Source organism: Aspergillus nomiae (genome assembly GCF_001204775.2).
Source record: "Aspergillus nomiae NRRL 13137 chromosome Unknown contig00198, whole genome shotgun sequence".
Classification (NCBI taxonomy): domain Eukaryota; kingdom Fungi; phylum Ascomycota; class Eurotiomycetes; order Eurotiales; family Aspergillaceae; genus Aspergillus; species Aspergillus nomiae.
This window is the reverse complement of record NW_015378253.1, coordinates 1-15,399: the sequence shown is the minus strand read 5'-3', so window position 1 is coordinate 15,399 and position 15,399 is coordinate 1. Positions and strand designations below refer to the sequence as shown.

Genomic DNA, 15,399 nt, shown 5'->3' with positions numbered 1-15,399 from the left:
CCAGTAAGCGAAGCAGCTGTAGTAGATTGGAAGTCCTCCAATAATTATCCTGACTGCGGATATACGCCAGCTTGGGCCTCGTAATCCACCACAGTGGGCCATATGCACTCCTTCCAACAATTACCGATGTCGACGGCAATCAAGCCTGTGCCCCATCGTCTTACCGATCAGAAATGGGGACTTAGCAAGAAATCGGCTCTTGGAGTACATCGCAAATATGCAGGCATGGATGTGGCTGCAGCTCCAACTGCATATGAGAATGTGCTCTATAATTGGGTGTGGTAAGAAGCAGGATTTTTAGTATTCTCGAAGCGACCATGGTGTATATCATCAGCAAAGTCTATCAGGATTCTATATACTGCATACGTCGGAGTTGCGATGGTAATTGCTAGATATTTACATCCAATCTTACAAGGTGGAAGGGTGGGGAGGAAGGAAACAAGATCAAAGCCATGAGTGGCGTCGCGTAGTATTACATTAAGCTATGTCTATCACTAGGTAGCGGTACTCCTTGGATATCTTCATTCCCTTCACCCCTGTTGGGAATCACCACCGCATCGCCCGTTATATAGACTGGTATCACCTAGACAAATAATCCAAAAATTTCAAAAAAGAAGTGTCTCTCCAACCTCCGAGAGACTTGTATCGTTCAATAGTCCGTAGCCCGTAGCCACGGTACAAATGATACACATCAAACTTGTATATTTTGCGTGAAATATAGCGCTTTGTTGCTGATGTCGGCAGGCACAACGCATAGTTTAGAACAGAATACCCTTGGATTGCTGCTTTGTAAGCTTGATGTCTCTCATGACAAACATCCAGATAAGCGACAGGGCCATGATAGCCGTTCCAGCGATCAACATGTTCTTCTGTGAGCTAGCATAAGCAAGGGAAATGGCCTGTCGTTCGGCTGAGCCTCTTGGGTAGCTCAGTTGAACGTCAAGATCATCGTAAATCGATTCCCAGTCACTCTTGACGGAGTCGGGCAGAAGACGCTTCAATGCATCAGGCAGAGTGTGCGTCCAGATAGCACCAGAGATACTGCCGCCGATCGCACCACCGATGTTGCCGAAACAGTTGAGGAAAGCAAGAGCCGAGGAGACGTGGTTGTGGTCAGCAGCAGCCTGCACAGCAACCTGTTGACAGATAATCATCGTACCGCCGGCAAAGGCAAGGAAGACCTGACACATGATCGTGTAGCCCACTGACCAGCTTGGGTTGCGGAAATAAATCATCAGGCCCACTCCAAGAAGATAAAGAGGCACGGCAAACTGGACTAGCCAGCGGAAACGACCAGTTTTCATGATTAAGAAACCAACAACAAAAAGCCAAACTCCAGAAACCACGTCGAAGATGCTGCTAATGTATCCAGCAGTTGCAATGCTAGTTCCATATACGACCTGTAGGTATGATGTGAAGTAGTCGAACCAGCAGTAGTATGCAACTTGGTAGGTCACATCGATAAGGCATGCACCCAAAACTGTTCTGGAGAGAAGAATTTGGTATGGGAGGAAGGGCACCGGGGCGAGGTAGCGCTCGGAAAGACCGAAAGCAAGTAGGACGACGAAACCGACAACGAGCATAACGATGATGTGAGCAGATGCCCAGTCATCTTCCGCGGAGCCAGCGATAGTAAAGGGGAGGAGGAAAAGAACGAGACCGGCTGCGAGAAGGAAGGTTCCCAGAACTGGATTCATTAGTTGAAAGCTTTCATGGTAGGAGCATGAGAACTTACGATCGAACTCGATAACGTAGTGGACGAAGCTCTGCATCGGCGTCCTGCCGCTCTTCTCCCTCGGCTTCAAGAGGCCGTTCTTCTTTGCCAGGTGACGGTTGTACCGAAGTAGACAGAACATTGGGAAGGCAACAACGGGCAGAACAATGGCAAAACAGCCATATGCCCATCGCCAGTTTGACTCGTAGAAGTGTTCAGAAGCAGCCGAGCCTGCATAGGCCGTGATAATATAAGGAGAAGAAGTAAATGCATAAGCAAGGCCTCGATGGCGCAGCGATGAAGTATCAGCTGTGATAACGTCGATACTGAAAATCAACCCGGCAAACCCGATACTATAAAACACCTTTGAACGGGTAAGCCAATTGCCGCATACGGATAATCAGAAATCGACCTACCTGGGCTGCACAGTACGTTGCAATGTTTGAGCAGGTTGCAGACAATACCAAGCCAAGGATTGAGAATAGGACCATGATGAGGAATCCAATGGAGCGGTCCCACAGGTTCAGAATCTTCGCAAGTGGCATATAAGTTGCGGCTGACATGACGCTGGACACGACACCAATGGTCGGGATCAGGGAGTGTGATTCGAATCCACTAGTGATGTAGGCCGATAGATTCCCTGTGATTGAAGATTGAAAAGCATTCACAAAGTACAGGAGCCACATGCTATTCTGAATCAGCTGTTGTCTTCTCAAAGGTATTGGGTTTAAACTCACAGAACATAGGCCGATCCCAGGGACCATTTGTTCCATGTTAATGTGATGGCTTCAGCTTGTGCTACACCATCCTGAGCTGTATCATCGGGCACGTCGTCCCTTGAAACATCATCATAGACCACATCCTCCGGGCGTTTTGAGCCTGGATGAGTATCTTCACCGGTCCCGTATTCCGGAGGGCTCGGATTAGCCTCGGTTGGGCCATCCGATTTCTCGAAGAACTTCTTCTGCCACGAAGATAACATGTTGAGAGTAGAGAATGCACTCTACTACACTCTGATCGAAAGAGATTTCTGCGAGGTGAGATAGAAGTTGGGAGATCTTCGTGGGACAAGCTTCCTGGGCGCCTTTTTTCAAGTTGGATCCCTTCGCGACTAAGGCAAGCCTAACAGACCACACCGGAGAACGATCGGACCATGCCTTATCCACCTTGATGGAGCTATTGGTTGTGGCAACGACCGCGTGGGAAAGATTCGTAACCACTGGCCAATATCCTTGCACGCGAGGGGGGGAAAGGTAGGCACAGCTTTTTTTCTAGCTACTAGGGCGGCTGGACCAAATATTTCCAAGACCGAAACTTTCCGTAGACAGCTAGTGACTCCATTGCCTTGCTCAATTTCGCCGATACAAATCTGTAATTTGTTGGTCAATAGACATACATTAGGGTATTCCACAACTCGTATCAACTTTCCATACGTACGATACGCCGTGTGGGGACCCGTATTGTACTCGTACCTAGATCACAACACTGGTAAGTTAGCATACAGCCGGACTTACGGAGTACGTATCACTCACCAACGAATTGGTTCATTTTTCTTTTTTTGTTTCCAGTTTGTTCTCCATGCAGTCAGTGGATCCTAACGGCGTCGTTGAACCATTTCCTATGCCGGATATGTCCGACTCCTGGTGGCCCATGGTTGAAATTTTCTCTTAAGATTTTTATCAATCTGATAATCTTACGTAACGATACGCCGGTCCCACTTGACATGACACCCCTCAGGCCCTCAGGCATCACCAGAAGTAAAGTCACCTTGTCTCGGTGATTGCTTTTCCTTTGCGACCTCGGACACAAAATGAGATCCCCTTGACGCGTGGATGCATTTTCCTCCGTGGTGACTTAACCATTTCCTCCTTCCTACATACGCGTTGTCGATGAACGGGTTCCCAAAAAATCAATGACCTGGACGACAATTTTGCAATCCAAGCACACGACAACGACAATCATAAGGTGCCCAACGGATATTGTCGACGCCAGGTCACTATGAAGCTCGGCAAGAAGCTTGCAGGCTACCCCAGCCTTCTGTTGGCCGGCAATCCTTCAAAAGTTGACATAGGCAGGCTTTTGTTGGGCATAGTATCTTCAGCAGCGGCTGGTGTCCCCTTCCCAATCATCGCTATTTTGTTCGGTCAACTGCTAGACGACTTCAACGCTGTAACATGTGAGGAAACCGAATCGACTGGTTCCGATGCCGATTACCAAAATGACATTAACGGCAAAATCCTGATCATCGTATATCTGGCCATTGCTCAATTCGTTGCGATTTATATACATCTTTCCTGCTGGAGCTTGAATGGTGCTCGGCTGGCGCAGAGACTGCGGGAAACATATCTGGAGAACTTGCTGCGACAGGAACCTTCATTCTTCGATGATCTGCCTCCGGGAGAACTCGCATCTCGACTCAATGGTGATATCCAGGCGATTCGATCGGGCACATCAGAGAAAGTGGGAATATGCTTATCGACCTTGTCCTTTTTCATCACGGCATATGTCGTCGCCTTCATCAAAGACTACCGGCTGGCAGCAATGTTGATTTCATTAGTTCCTGCCTACTTCATAATGTCATTTGTGGGGAGCCATTATATTGAGAAGTACTCTGGACGTATGTCAGATTACGCCGCGACTGCTGCATCAATTGCCTCCGAGGCGCTCTCCAACACCGTCGTGGTGCAGGCTTTTGGCGCAAGTTATCGACTGGAAGACAAGTTTTCCAAGGCTCTGAAGGCTTCAGAACAAGAGGGCTTGAAGAAGGCTGCCGCCGTGGGAATACAATCTGGATTCCTGTATTTTATCGCGTATTCTGCAAATGGTCTGGCCTTCTGGCAAGGCAGCAAACGTGTTGCGGATTCAGTAGGCACTGACACAGCTGGTGTCACCGTTGGTGCGACATTTACAGTTATTTTCGTCCTCGTTGAAGCTACCTTGCTCTTGAGTCAGGTAGCTCCATTCCTTCACCTGTTCACGGCAGCTGTTGCCTCGTTCCAAAAGCTGCGCGCAGACATCGACCGCCAGCCACAAATTGACGCTACCAGTGAATCAGGTATTCACCTCTCACAGGCAGAAGGTGGCTTCGAATTCAAAAATGTCTCATTCACTTATCCCTCCCGGCCCGAGATCACGGTGCTTGACCAGATCAGTCTCTCCATTCCGGCCAACAAGCATACTGCCCTTGTCGGTCTATCTGGAAGCGGCAAGTCCACTATCGCCGGCTTGGTCACAAGGCTGTATGATCCCACGGATGGGCAGGTCCTCTTTGACGGTCACGACCTTCGTGAGGTCAATACCCGTGATTTGAGAAGCTTCCTCAGTTTGGTGCAGCAGGAGCCCTCGCTGCTCGATCGGTCACTTTTGGAAAACATCGCACATGGCTTGATCAATTCGAGCAATCCTAGTCATGCTCATCTGAAGACGACTCTTCTAAGTACTGACCTTGCAGATTTGGCAGCGGAAGTCAGGGAAGGTGTGGATATTATGGCTGCAGCAGAGAAGCGAGGCTCTGAAGCTGTTGAAATTGTCAATCTAGTGCGAAAGGCCGCGGCGCTTGCTGATGCAGATGGCTTTATCAGTGTATTACAGCATGGTTACGGTACACTTGTCGGTTCTAGTGGGCGACTTATCAGTGGTGGTCAGAAGCAACGAGTCTCCCTTGCTAGGGCCCTCATCAAGGATCCTGCGGTACTTATATTGGATGAAGCCACAGCATCGCTCGATTCAAGGAGTGAGCAGCGTATTCAACGGGCCATCTCAAACATTGCCAGTGGCAGAACTATGATCACAATTGCCCATCGTCTGTCCACAATCACCAGCGCCGACAATATTATCGTTATGCACAAGGGACATATCGTTGAACAGGGAGATCACGTGACATTAATGGCTAAGAATGGAGCGTACGCTGACCTGGTGAATCTGCAAACTCTGGGATCTGCCCCCGGCAAGAAAGATAAGACAACTAGCGCAGATGACATCAGGAAGTCTGACAAGGCCTCTTTATCTGACGCTGGTATCGAGGAAAGCAGTGTCTCCAACGATGGTATGGGAGCCACTGAGAAAAAGAAGTCTCAGCAAGTGCATCTCCAGTCACTGAGCCTGCTGAACCTGCTGCAGAAGAAGAGCCAGAGACTCCCAAGAAATCTCTGTGGGCGCTACTGCGCGGGTATGCGCCAACACTGAGACCACATCTACTTTTCATTTTCCTCGCACTTCTAGGTTCCAGCATTGTCGGCGGCGCCTTCTCTGGCGAAGCCGTGATTTTCGGAAACACCGTTGGAAGTCTGAATCCCTGTCACAGTGAGAGCTATATTCGGAATGCCGGAAACTTCTTCGGACTCATGTTCTTCGTACTTGCCATTATTGAATTTTTCGCGAACCTGGTTAGCTGGACCGGGTTTGGCTGGGTATCGGAAAAAATCGTCTTCACAGTCAGAGTCTTGTCGTTCCGCTCACTCTTTGAGCAAGATCTCCAATGGCACCAATCTAACGGTCGATCACCCGCCTTGCTCCTCTCCTATATTACTCGAGACGGCAACGCTTGGCGGGACTGAGCGGCTCCGTCATTGGAACGTTGTTCTCTATCTCCGTCAACCTTGTTGCAGCAATCATTTTGACCCATATTATCGCCTGGAGAATCGCATTGGTTTGCCTGGCTTTGGTACCACTCCTGCTTGGAGCCGGTCTTATGGAACTTCACGTACTTGGCAAATTCGAGGAACGCCACGAGAACGCATACACCAAGTCAGTCGATATTGGTGTAGAGGCAGTCACGTCGATCAAAACAATTGCATCCTTATCCCTTGAAGAGGACACTTTGAGGACTTACCGACGATCGCTAAAAGGACCCCGCAAGGAGACATTCCAAGTCACTCTTCATGCAAGTCTTTGGCAGGCAATGACTTACTTTCTAGGTAACTGTGTCAATGCGTTGGCTTATTGGTGGGGTTCTAAACAGATCATCAATGGCAACTACACGCAAACACAGTTCCTGATTGTAGTATTCTCGCTCCTGGTCAGCGCATTGCTCTGGAGTCAGATGTTTGCCCTTGCACCGGAGCTTTCCGCCGCCCGAGCGGCGATGGCAAGAATCTTGGGTCTGATCGAGATTGGATCGGACAAAATGCAAGGACGCGTACCATCCCGTTCACCTTCTATCTCTTCTTCCGAGGAGAAAGACCTTGAGACAGCTGAAACGAAGTCAGCGTACGTGTCTGGCAACAACCAGGCCTCGAGCGTGCAACTCCGAAATATCCATTTCGCATACCCCGCTCGGCCGGATGTAAAGGTGCTAAACGGCTTGGACGTCGATATTCGTCCTGGGCAATTCTGTGCCCTTGTCGGGCCAAGTGGTGCCGGTAAATCAACCATCATTTCGCTGGTTGAACGGTTATACACGCCCGAAACCGGATCCATCGTGATCGATGGTGTCGACGTTACCAAGCACCGAGGTGTTGACTTCCGTGACTCTATCGCTCTAGTGCCGCAAGAAAGCGTGCTTTTTGAGGGTAGTATTGAGTTCAACATCGGGCTTGGTGCTAGGCCAGGACATGAAGCAACTATCGAGGAAATCAAAGAGGCGTGCAAGCTTGCCAACATCCACGACGTTATCGAAGCGCTGCCAGAGGGCTACAAGACTCTTTGCGGGCCCAATGGTAGCCAGTTCTCGGGAGGTCAGAAGCAGAGATTGTCTATTGCTCGGGCACTCGTTCGGAAGCCTAAACTGCTGATTCTCGATGAATCGACCAGCGCTTTGGACGCTGAATCGGAGAAGCTACTGCAAGACGGGCTCGAAAAGGCCGCAAAGGGTATTACTGTCATTGCCATCGCCCATCGCCTCCATACAATTAGAGCAGCAGATGTCATCTTCTTGATCGAGGGGGGTAAATGCATTGATCGTGGATCGCACGATGAGTTGCTTGAAAGGTCGGACAGCTATAGAGCAAACGTGATGCATCAAACAGTGGCCACGTGATCGCGCGTTTCGTCGGGTAATCCTTTATTGCGGTTTTTGGAACATTTTGGTTGCACATCTGCAAGAGACTGTTTTTTAAATATTCCCCTGATAGACTTCGTACATATTTGTAATAGCGCTGTTTCTTTTCTGACTCTATATATGATAATATTCAACTTATGGTTTTTATACTATGCAAGATAATAGGTGACAAATACAACGTAGCCTTCATAGTCCTTGTCCAGCGGTAGCTTGGCAACGGTAAAATCTTGAACTTGCCTCATTTCGCTTCACAGTTGAACCCAAAGCAACTCACAGAAATGAGCAATCAGAGCGTATCTACGTAATCCTTATATTCACTCGCTATTCAATATGGGTAGTACAAATCTAAATATCTAAATTGTTCACATCCATGACGGACGGTCGTGTTTGAGAATATATATTCCTATCTGACAAGCATGTAGATCTTAGGGTTTTGAGAACAATATATCTTTGCCAATAGGATTGTCCTTATGCTTCGAGGATAAGCAAAACACAACGATTGTAGTAACTGCGATTAAACTCTGAGTCACAGATCTATACCTATGCCCCGATGTTTTCTTTCAATCAACTTTCACTTATACAAGTTCGTCTAAATTGGTTGCAAGCAAAAGTCCCGTGACTGTAGGGTAGGCACCAACCAAGAATATTTGCTCTAAAATTGTAGTCGACATTTCTAATAACTAATATACTAGTAGGATATAACAAATTGAAGACAATGAACTCCTAGGAGAAATAAATGCAAAAAGATCAGAATGAAATTGTTATCCACGACTCAATGTGAGCGACTTTGACCAATCTCGGGGCCTAGAACATGTGACCATCAAGCAACACGTGCTTCGACCGACGCGTCGCCAGTTCCTTGACCGTGGCAGCCAACTCATCAAGGGCTGCGTTGACGAACGTCGAATCCCTTTCACTTCCAGCGACTCCGACATTCAATTGCCCTCCACGGACAAATGAAACAACCTTCAAAGGATAAGGGGCATCCCCATCCGGGTTCAGGATATCAACCTTACAAGTTCCCCCGGCAAAAGGCATGGTGTCAAAGTCATCCCAGTCCTGATGATGGACGAGAGAGTCGAAGCATGTTGCTTCTGATGACCATTCTGTGCATTGCTTGGAGATCTTATTGAATCCTAGGAAGTCATGAGCCGCAGATTCGGCGCTTTGCCTCTGAACAAATCGCAGTAGATCCATCGCGGTCCACTGTGACTGGAACGCGACTCTGATGGGGGTTAGCTGGTAGCAGGGACCCATAACATTTTCCACATTTGTGAGGTCAATGTTTCGGCCTGAAGTGACGCCGCCAAATGTCACATCTGGCTTTTGGAGACGGCGTGCCAGCACCAGTGCCCAGGCCGCAGTGAGTAAGTTCGCGGTCGTGACCTCTTCGAGGTCAAGAGGCTGGGAGACATCAACGGGTTTAGTTTGGAATATGGCTTTGTCGGTGGGCTGTACTGACGTTCCCTCTAGAACAGACAGGGATGACCCTTCCAGAAGGTTGCGCCAGTAGTTGATTGCTTTGGTTTGGACACCTTCATCGGAAATCCGTGCAATGTATGCTGAAAAAGGCTCGAAGTCGACGATCTTTCCTCCAGTATACAAAGTCTCCAGATCTTGTAGCAGCCTAGGCAGAGACATTCCGTCATACTGAGCGTGTGAAAGACCTAGGATGAGGCATTCTTGGCCATCGCCGCCCTCGACATGGAGCAACTTGAAAAAGGACGACCCTATGTGGAAGGATTCTGTGTGTGATGTGCAAAGATCCTTGATGTATTGGTCAAGATCCTTATCAGCCCGGTGCATGGCTACAGGAACGACCAACTCATCCAAAACAACCTGGAAGAAGGTAGATTCGTGTTCGATGAAGACAGTGCGCAGAATGTCGTGCGTTTTGACCAGGTCGTTGCAGGCGCGGAACAATTGCTCTCGATCGATGCTCTGGTCCAGGTACAACATGGTATATTGTATCGAAGTGCGCGGCCCCTGGATGGTAGCTCTAACGTCGAGTGCTTGGGAGTCTGTCACCGGAGATACATCTTGGATAGACCACGTAACATCAGCAAGTTTCGGCCGGACAATTTCGGACACGAACTGCTCTACATCCACACGGCCTAGAGTTGAGAAAGCCTTGTAAGGCTGGGCTTTCTGTTGCGATACCTGGCCCAGTTTCAATACTTTAGCTGCATCGCCAAGACGCATGTGTTGGAAGATGTCGGCCACTGACAAACTGTGCCCCTGCGCACGAAGGCTAGAGACCAGTTTCATCGCTAGAACAGAGTCACCGCCCATGCGGAAAAAGTTATCATCGACATCTATCTTCTCGGGACTGATTCCTAGTATCTTTGCCCAGGCGGACCGCAGGATACTTTCGGGGAGGGACATATTAGTTTGCCCTAGGTTCTTCGTCCAGGCCTGCTGGAAGGCTTCACGAAGCTGGATGAGTACGTGTTTTGGAATATTGGAGGCTAGCTGTTTGAGCAAGGCGTGATTGACTTCACCCATCTCAGTGGGCAATTTGTCAAGGACGACATAGGCAGAGGGGACCATGTATGATGGAAGGGAGTCTTGCATAAACTTTCTGAGTCGCTTTAGTGCAACGGTAAGACTGGTGGGAATTGTGGCACGAATAGACGTCGAGAGGTCTTGGGTGTCTGAAGCCTCACAAGCGATGTCATACTTCGCTGATAGGAGCTCAACACTGTCTTCGTCAGAGGGCTGTTGCTCTATGAATATGGCCAGCTCTTGTTCTGTCACAGAGTTGGCGTCGTCTGAAGATGGTTGGAAGACGGCAGCCGCAGCCCGGACATGTGGTGGGAGGTATTTTGCAAAGTGAGACTCAACATCGACGATATCCACCGCATGCCCTTGAACTGGCACAATATCCTCCTTTCTACCAACAAATATTAAGCTTCTGTCCTCTTGTAAATTAACCATGTCTCCGGTCGGCTGCGCTCTTCCCGCCCGGCCTTTGAAATTAGGGCTACCAGCCAGGAGCCAGCAGGGGGAATCAATGGCATCGCCTGAAAGGAAAGCGCCTTCCAGCCAGAGCTCGCCCACACAGCCGATTGGCGATAACAACGACGGGTTCCGAGGGTCGCACACCCAGGGAACCACCGTAGGAGGGTAAACTGATCCTGGCTTGATGTTCGCATTTGCTCGAAGCCTTCCCGATGATTCGTCCAAGGACAACGGGGCAACCTGGTTCCATTGCCAGATCTGATCCAGTTCCGCCTCAGGCAGACAGGATATTTCATTGATCCTTCTAGAGAGACCTTTCGTCAGCTGCAAGCAAGCCGCTTCGAGCTGCGCGAGGATTCGCTCCATTTGTGGGATCTCCACCAGGGAGCTATCGAAATTTGCGCATATTCTGAAACCACCCTTTCGGATACCACAGCCTAACATGAGGGGATATGGGTTGAAGTGCAGCGCTTCCCGTACGACATCTCCAAGCTCAAACCCCAGTTCGCTGCCCACATACTCCGGCTCTGGCTGGATGACCAAACCTGTACCAGCTTCACATGCATGTTGCGCGTCTTGGCTGACCTTCCGAATGTTTTGCATTCCCATATGCTGATATGGAGTACGGGCCACAACACTTTGTTGCACAGTCTGCAAATAAGATTCGACGGAACTTGTTCGAGGGACACGTACGCGGATAGGTACTGTTGCAATCAATGGACCCACAATGCTTTCCACTCCTGGCAACGAAATGTCTCGCCCCGTGAGCGTTTCGCCGAACACAACATCGTCGCTCCCTGTATACTGTGACGCCACTAGGGCCCAAGCACCGCGAATAAGTGTTGCCAGTGTGAAAGGCCAACCGGAACCTGTCTCAAGCGGTATCTGACGTTCGACCATAGCGTCCGGAACTGGCAAGTAGTCTCTCGTGGGTAACCGGGGGAACTGAGGTCCGACTGCGCCTTTTAATTCTCGTTGCCAGAATTCCTGCATAGCAACTTCATCTGTATCTCGGACCCAATTGACGAAGTCTCTGATCTGTGCCTGGGTTTCAATCGGCTGTCCTTGCAAGGCGTCACTGACATTCTTGAGAATTACTGGCTCTGACCACCCGTCGTAGACCACGTGATGAATCGTCCAGACCATGTACCTCGTCTCAGTCTGTGGATCGCTAATTATGGCGTATCGAGCTAGGCTTTCTCCAAGATTCATTCTCTCGTTCCGATCAGCCTCTAGGTACTGATCAAGATCGGTCGAAGATCTCCAGGAGATAGTTTCCTTCAGTACGATCTGCTGAAGACCACGTTCCTGCAGCTGGGCCACGCGAGTGCGCAGGATGGGGCTTGCTGCTACAACCTCGCTCCATGCCTTCTTCCAAGCATCAGAACTGATGTGCGAGGGAATTCGAGCGACTCTCTGGGCGATGTATGGCTTGACTGACTTCAGCGAGAAGGTGAAGAGCGACTCTTGCGTGGGCGTACAAGGGTAGATGTCTTCAACGGATGCAGGATCTGACCCGCAGGCTTCCGATGCTTCCCGACAGGCGCTCTCTACAGCCTGGGTGATCATTGAAAATGCCGGTGTTTCTGTCTTCACCTTCGAGTCGATAATACTGACGACGCTGGCCATCGCTGAAAGTGTAGGGTGGCCAAAGGTGCCGGTGACACTGAGATCGAGACCGTCCGCTCTGCAGACAGACACAAGCCTCATGGCCGCCAGGGAGTCACCACCGAGTGCGAAGAAATTATCCTCAGGTCGAATACCTTCGCAATCCAATTTCAATACTTGGCCCCAACCTTGGCGCAACTGTTGCTCAAGGTCCGTCAACTCCCGTGCAGGCTCGCTGTTTGTGCCTTGATCCAGCTGTTGTAAATCTACCGTGGCACCGAATTCACGAAGCCGTTTGCGGTCCGTCTTTCCCGAAATTAAGACAGGGATGTAATTGACCGGGATATATGCGTTTGGCACCATATAACGCGGCAAAACCTTTGCGATTTCTGCATCAGCTTTTGAAAGCATTTTACGCAGGTCGTCGGATAGCTCTGCTGACTTTAGCTCTGTGTCCCCATTCTTCTTTGTAGACTGGGACGCAAGGAATGCCACCAAGGTGGGCTGGCCCCCAGAAGACTGAGGCTTAATCACTTCCGCAATCATGGTGATTTCTGCAGTTAGTCTGGCGTTAAGTTGGCTCTCGATTTCACCCAGCTCGACACGTTGGCCGCGCAGCTTGACTTGTGTGTCTTTTCTCCCAGCAAAAACAATGCCCCCAGAACCGTCTGGATCATATCTTCCAAGGTCTCCTGTCTTGTACAGACGCCCCGAGCGGCCAGCATAGCCATTGTGACCAGCAACAAGCCAGGTTGGGTCGTGGATGAAAGCGGCTGCGGTTTTTTCTGGATCGTTTAAGTAGCCCTGCCCTACAATTGGGCCCTCAACAAGTAGCTCACCCACAGCGCCGACGGGCATTAGCACATTGTGGTCATTAGGGTCAGCAATCCAGATGGCTGCGCCGTTTCCTGTCCCAATAGAGATATAGTCTCTACCGGTGGCAGTATCGCTGTTCACCGTACATCCAATCGTGCACTCACAGGGGCCGTAACCTATGACAATCCTAGTATCCTGACCCCAGCGTGTCACGTCCGTCGCCGCCGCTGCCTCTCCTCCCAGGCCCAATGCACTCAGCGATGCTATCACATCTGGCTCCAGAATTCGGGCCACAGACGGAGTTATACCTGCGTAGTTGATTTTCATTTTTCGTATGACTTCATTAATATCGTTTAGTCGATCTTCATCGGAGGGAATGCAAAGGCAACCGCCGTTTGCCAAAGTCAACAGCATGCTGTCAATACTAACATCGAAAGCGTAGGATGCAAAATCGAGAACCCTGGACTCCTCCGTATAACCAACAGCCTTCGCTCGTGGGAACGCGCTGCTTGTATATGTTTCGTGAGAGATCTTGACACCCTTGGGTGTACCCGTGCTTCCAGAAGTGAAGATTATGTACATTAGGGCAGATGATGGGACTGCCGGCAATTGTGGAAGGGGTTCCGAATTTGATAGGTGCGCGAATGCGTCTGCTTCCACAAGGATATGCTTTCCGTCTGGTATGATAGTTGTTGCCAGCTCATGCTGGCTGCGGGACGATACCATGGCCTTCGCACCAACTTGTTTTGCCATGTTCTGAAGACGAGCAAGCGGAAGTGTTGGGTCCATCATCACCAAAGTTCCCCCTGCCTTCATCACCGCAAGTACGGCGACGATTGTCCATCTTGATTTCTCAAAGCAAACCGGGATGAAGTCATGCACCTCCACACCCATTTTCCTTAATGAGCCAGCCACAAAGGTCGAATATTGTTCGATTTGGCCATACGTCAACTCACCATCCCATGATGAGATCGCGACCTTGTCTGGGAATCTGTGGGATTGTTCGGAAATTACATCGTGCATGCAGAAGTTGTATGAGGGAGGGAGCTCGTGATTCCACCCCCATATCGCATCCAAATCACTCGCGGTTGGCCGAAGGCAGGTTTCAATGGACGCATCAGGATTCGACAGACACCCCTTGATGGTGTCGGCCAGCGACTTGACGTGTTGCGTGACTGTGAATTCTAACATCGTTTCGGAGCGCCAAGCTGGGCGGATCGCGAGTTGGCCATTCTCAAAGCGTACCTCAAGGTGAATTGTGCCCTTTTTCCGTACCGGTCAGTTACTTGACATCCGACGTAGACTTTGTCACTCACATCTTCTTTCACATCGTCTGAGCTTTGCGACAGGGAACCCGTACTCAGTAGGAGCGAGGCGGTGTTGGACGCGGTTGCTTCCGTGCTTGATGAGACGGTCTTGATATACTGGGAAATTGTTGCTGTGGCCTGACCGACACTATCTTGCAATCCTATCGCCAGTTCTCCCATCGATAGATATGCCTTCACTGGCTCCTGTTCGGCCCCACATTCTCGACCCTTGTACGCCCAGTCATATCGGATATGGCCCCCTTCGCGGGTTCGTAAGAGCACGATAAGCCATGATATAAGCAAAACTTCCTCCCTCATGCCAGTGGGAGTGGTGGGCTCGTCGGCTGCAAGGCCGGCGACCTCGAAAGATGTGAAGCCATCGCCATCAGCCTGACCCGCAGACGATATGTCAACAGATCCATTCCCGTGCTGGCTTTGATCGTGTGTACCATTAACCTGTATCGCCATTCTCCCGGCAGTCCAGACTACCTGGACTTGAATTCTTGGCGGGGTATAAGGGTAGGAGGAGGGGTTGGACCTCGCCGGCCGTTCAATTTGCTAGAGCTTTGGACTAGTCGGACCGCACTGAAGTGGTAAGGCGCAAGTTATATAACTAAGCAACCAAGGTTGTGCTACCATTGCCCTCCACCGACAGACGAGCCGGAAAGTAACCTGAATAACTCCGTACCTGCAGGGCCTCTGCATAGTCTGACCGAGATCGCCATGGCTAGAGGATGTGGGCTCGTCAGATGCCCACATGTTTCTTGGAAGCAAGTCGAGCAGAGTGTGTGTATGTACTCCGTATCCGTGTGTCCGATGAACGGATGGGACCCGTAATTGCGCAGCGGAAGAGGTGTCAGGTCCCAACCAATGCTGCTCAGGTATAGTACGCATGTACAGTACAAAAATATGGTATGTATGAATGGGGGCGACAAAATAAGTTACAGAGCGTTATTTTCAGTTGTATTATTTTATTATTATCATCATTAATATTT

At 49.9% G+C, this 15,399-nt stretch overlaps 4 protein-coding genes across 4 annotated transcripts; 2 read left to right on the top strand and 2 right to left on the bottom strand.

Moving 5' to 3' along the window:
• Positions 1 to 758: 758 nt before the first annotated feature.
• Positions 759 to 2,696, bottom strand: mirD (putative MFS siderophore iron transporter; the record flags this gene model as incomplete). Its single annotated transcript, XM_015553356.1, has 4 exons — positions 759 to 1,687; positions 1,736 to 2,078; positions 2,131 to 2,401; positions 2,452 to 2,696. 4 exons carry the CDS (start codon positions 2,694 to 2,696, stop codon positions 759 to 761), a joined length of 1,788 nt encoding a protein of 595 aa, XP_015405516.1.
• Positions 2,697 to 3,712: 1,016 nt separating this feature from the next.
• On the top strand, positions 3,713 to 6,270 carry ANOM_008099 (ABC multidrug transporter SidT; the record flags this gene model as incomplete). Its single annotated transcript, XM_015553355.1, has 2 exons — positions 3,713 to 5,882; positions 5,936 to 6,270. The coding sequence occupies 2 exons, from the start codon at positions 3,713 to 3,715 to the stop codon at positions 6,268 to 6,270; spliced, it is 2,505 nt and encodes an 834-aa protein (XP_015405523.1).
• A 134-nt stretch (positions 6,271 to 6,404) lies between these two features.
• Positions 6,405 to 7,691, top strand: ANOM_008098 (ABC transporter ATP-binding protein; the record flags this gene model as incomplete). Its single annotated transcript, XM_015553354.1, has 1 exon — positions 6,405 to 7,691. The coding sequence occupies one exon, from the start codon at positions 6,405 to 6,407 to the stop codon at positions 7,689 to 7,691; it is 1,287 nt and encodes a 428-aa protein (XP_015405522.1).
• Positions 7,692 to 8,516: 825 nt separating this feature from the next.
• On the bottom strand, positions 8,517 to 14,872 carry sidD (nonribosomal peptide synthase SidD; the record flags this gene model as incomplete). The annotated part of the gene is made up of 2 exons (XM_015553353.1): positions 8,517 to 14,360; positions 14,414 to 14,872. The coding sequence occupies 2 exons, from the start codon at positions 14,870 to 14,872 to the stop codon at positions 8,517 to 8,519; spliced, it is 6,303 nt and encodes a 2,100-aa protein (XP_015405524.1).
• Between the last annotated feature and the right edge of the window lie 527 nt (positions 14,873 to 15,399).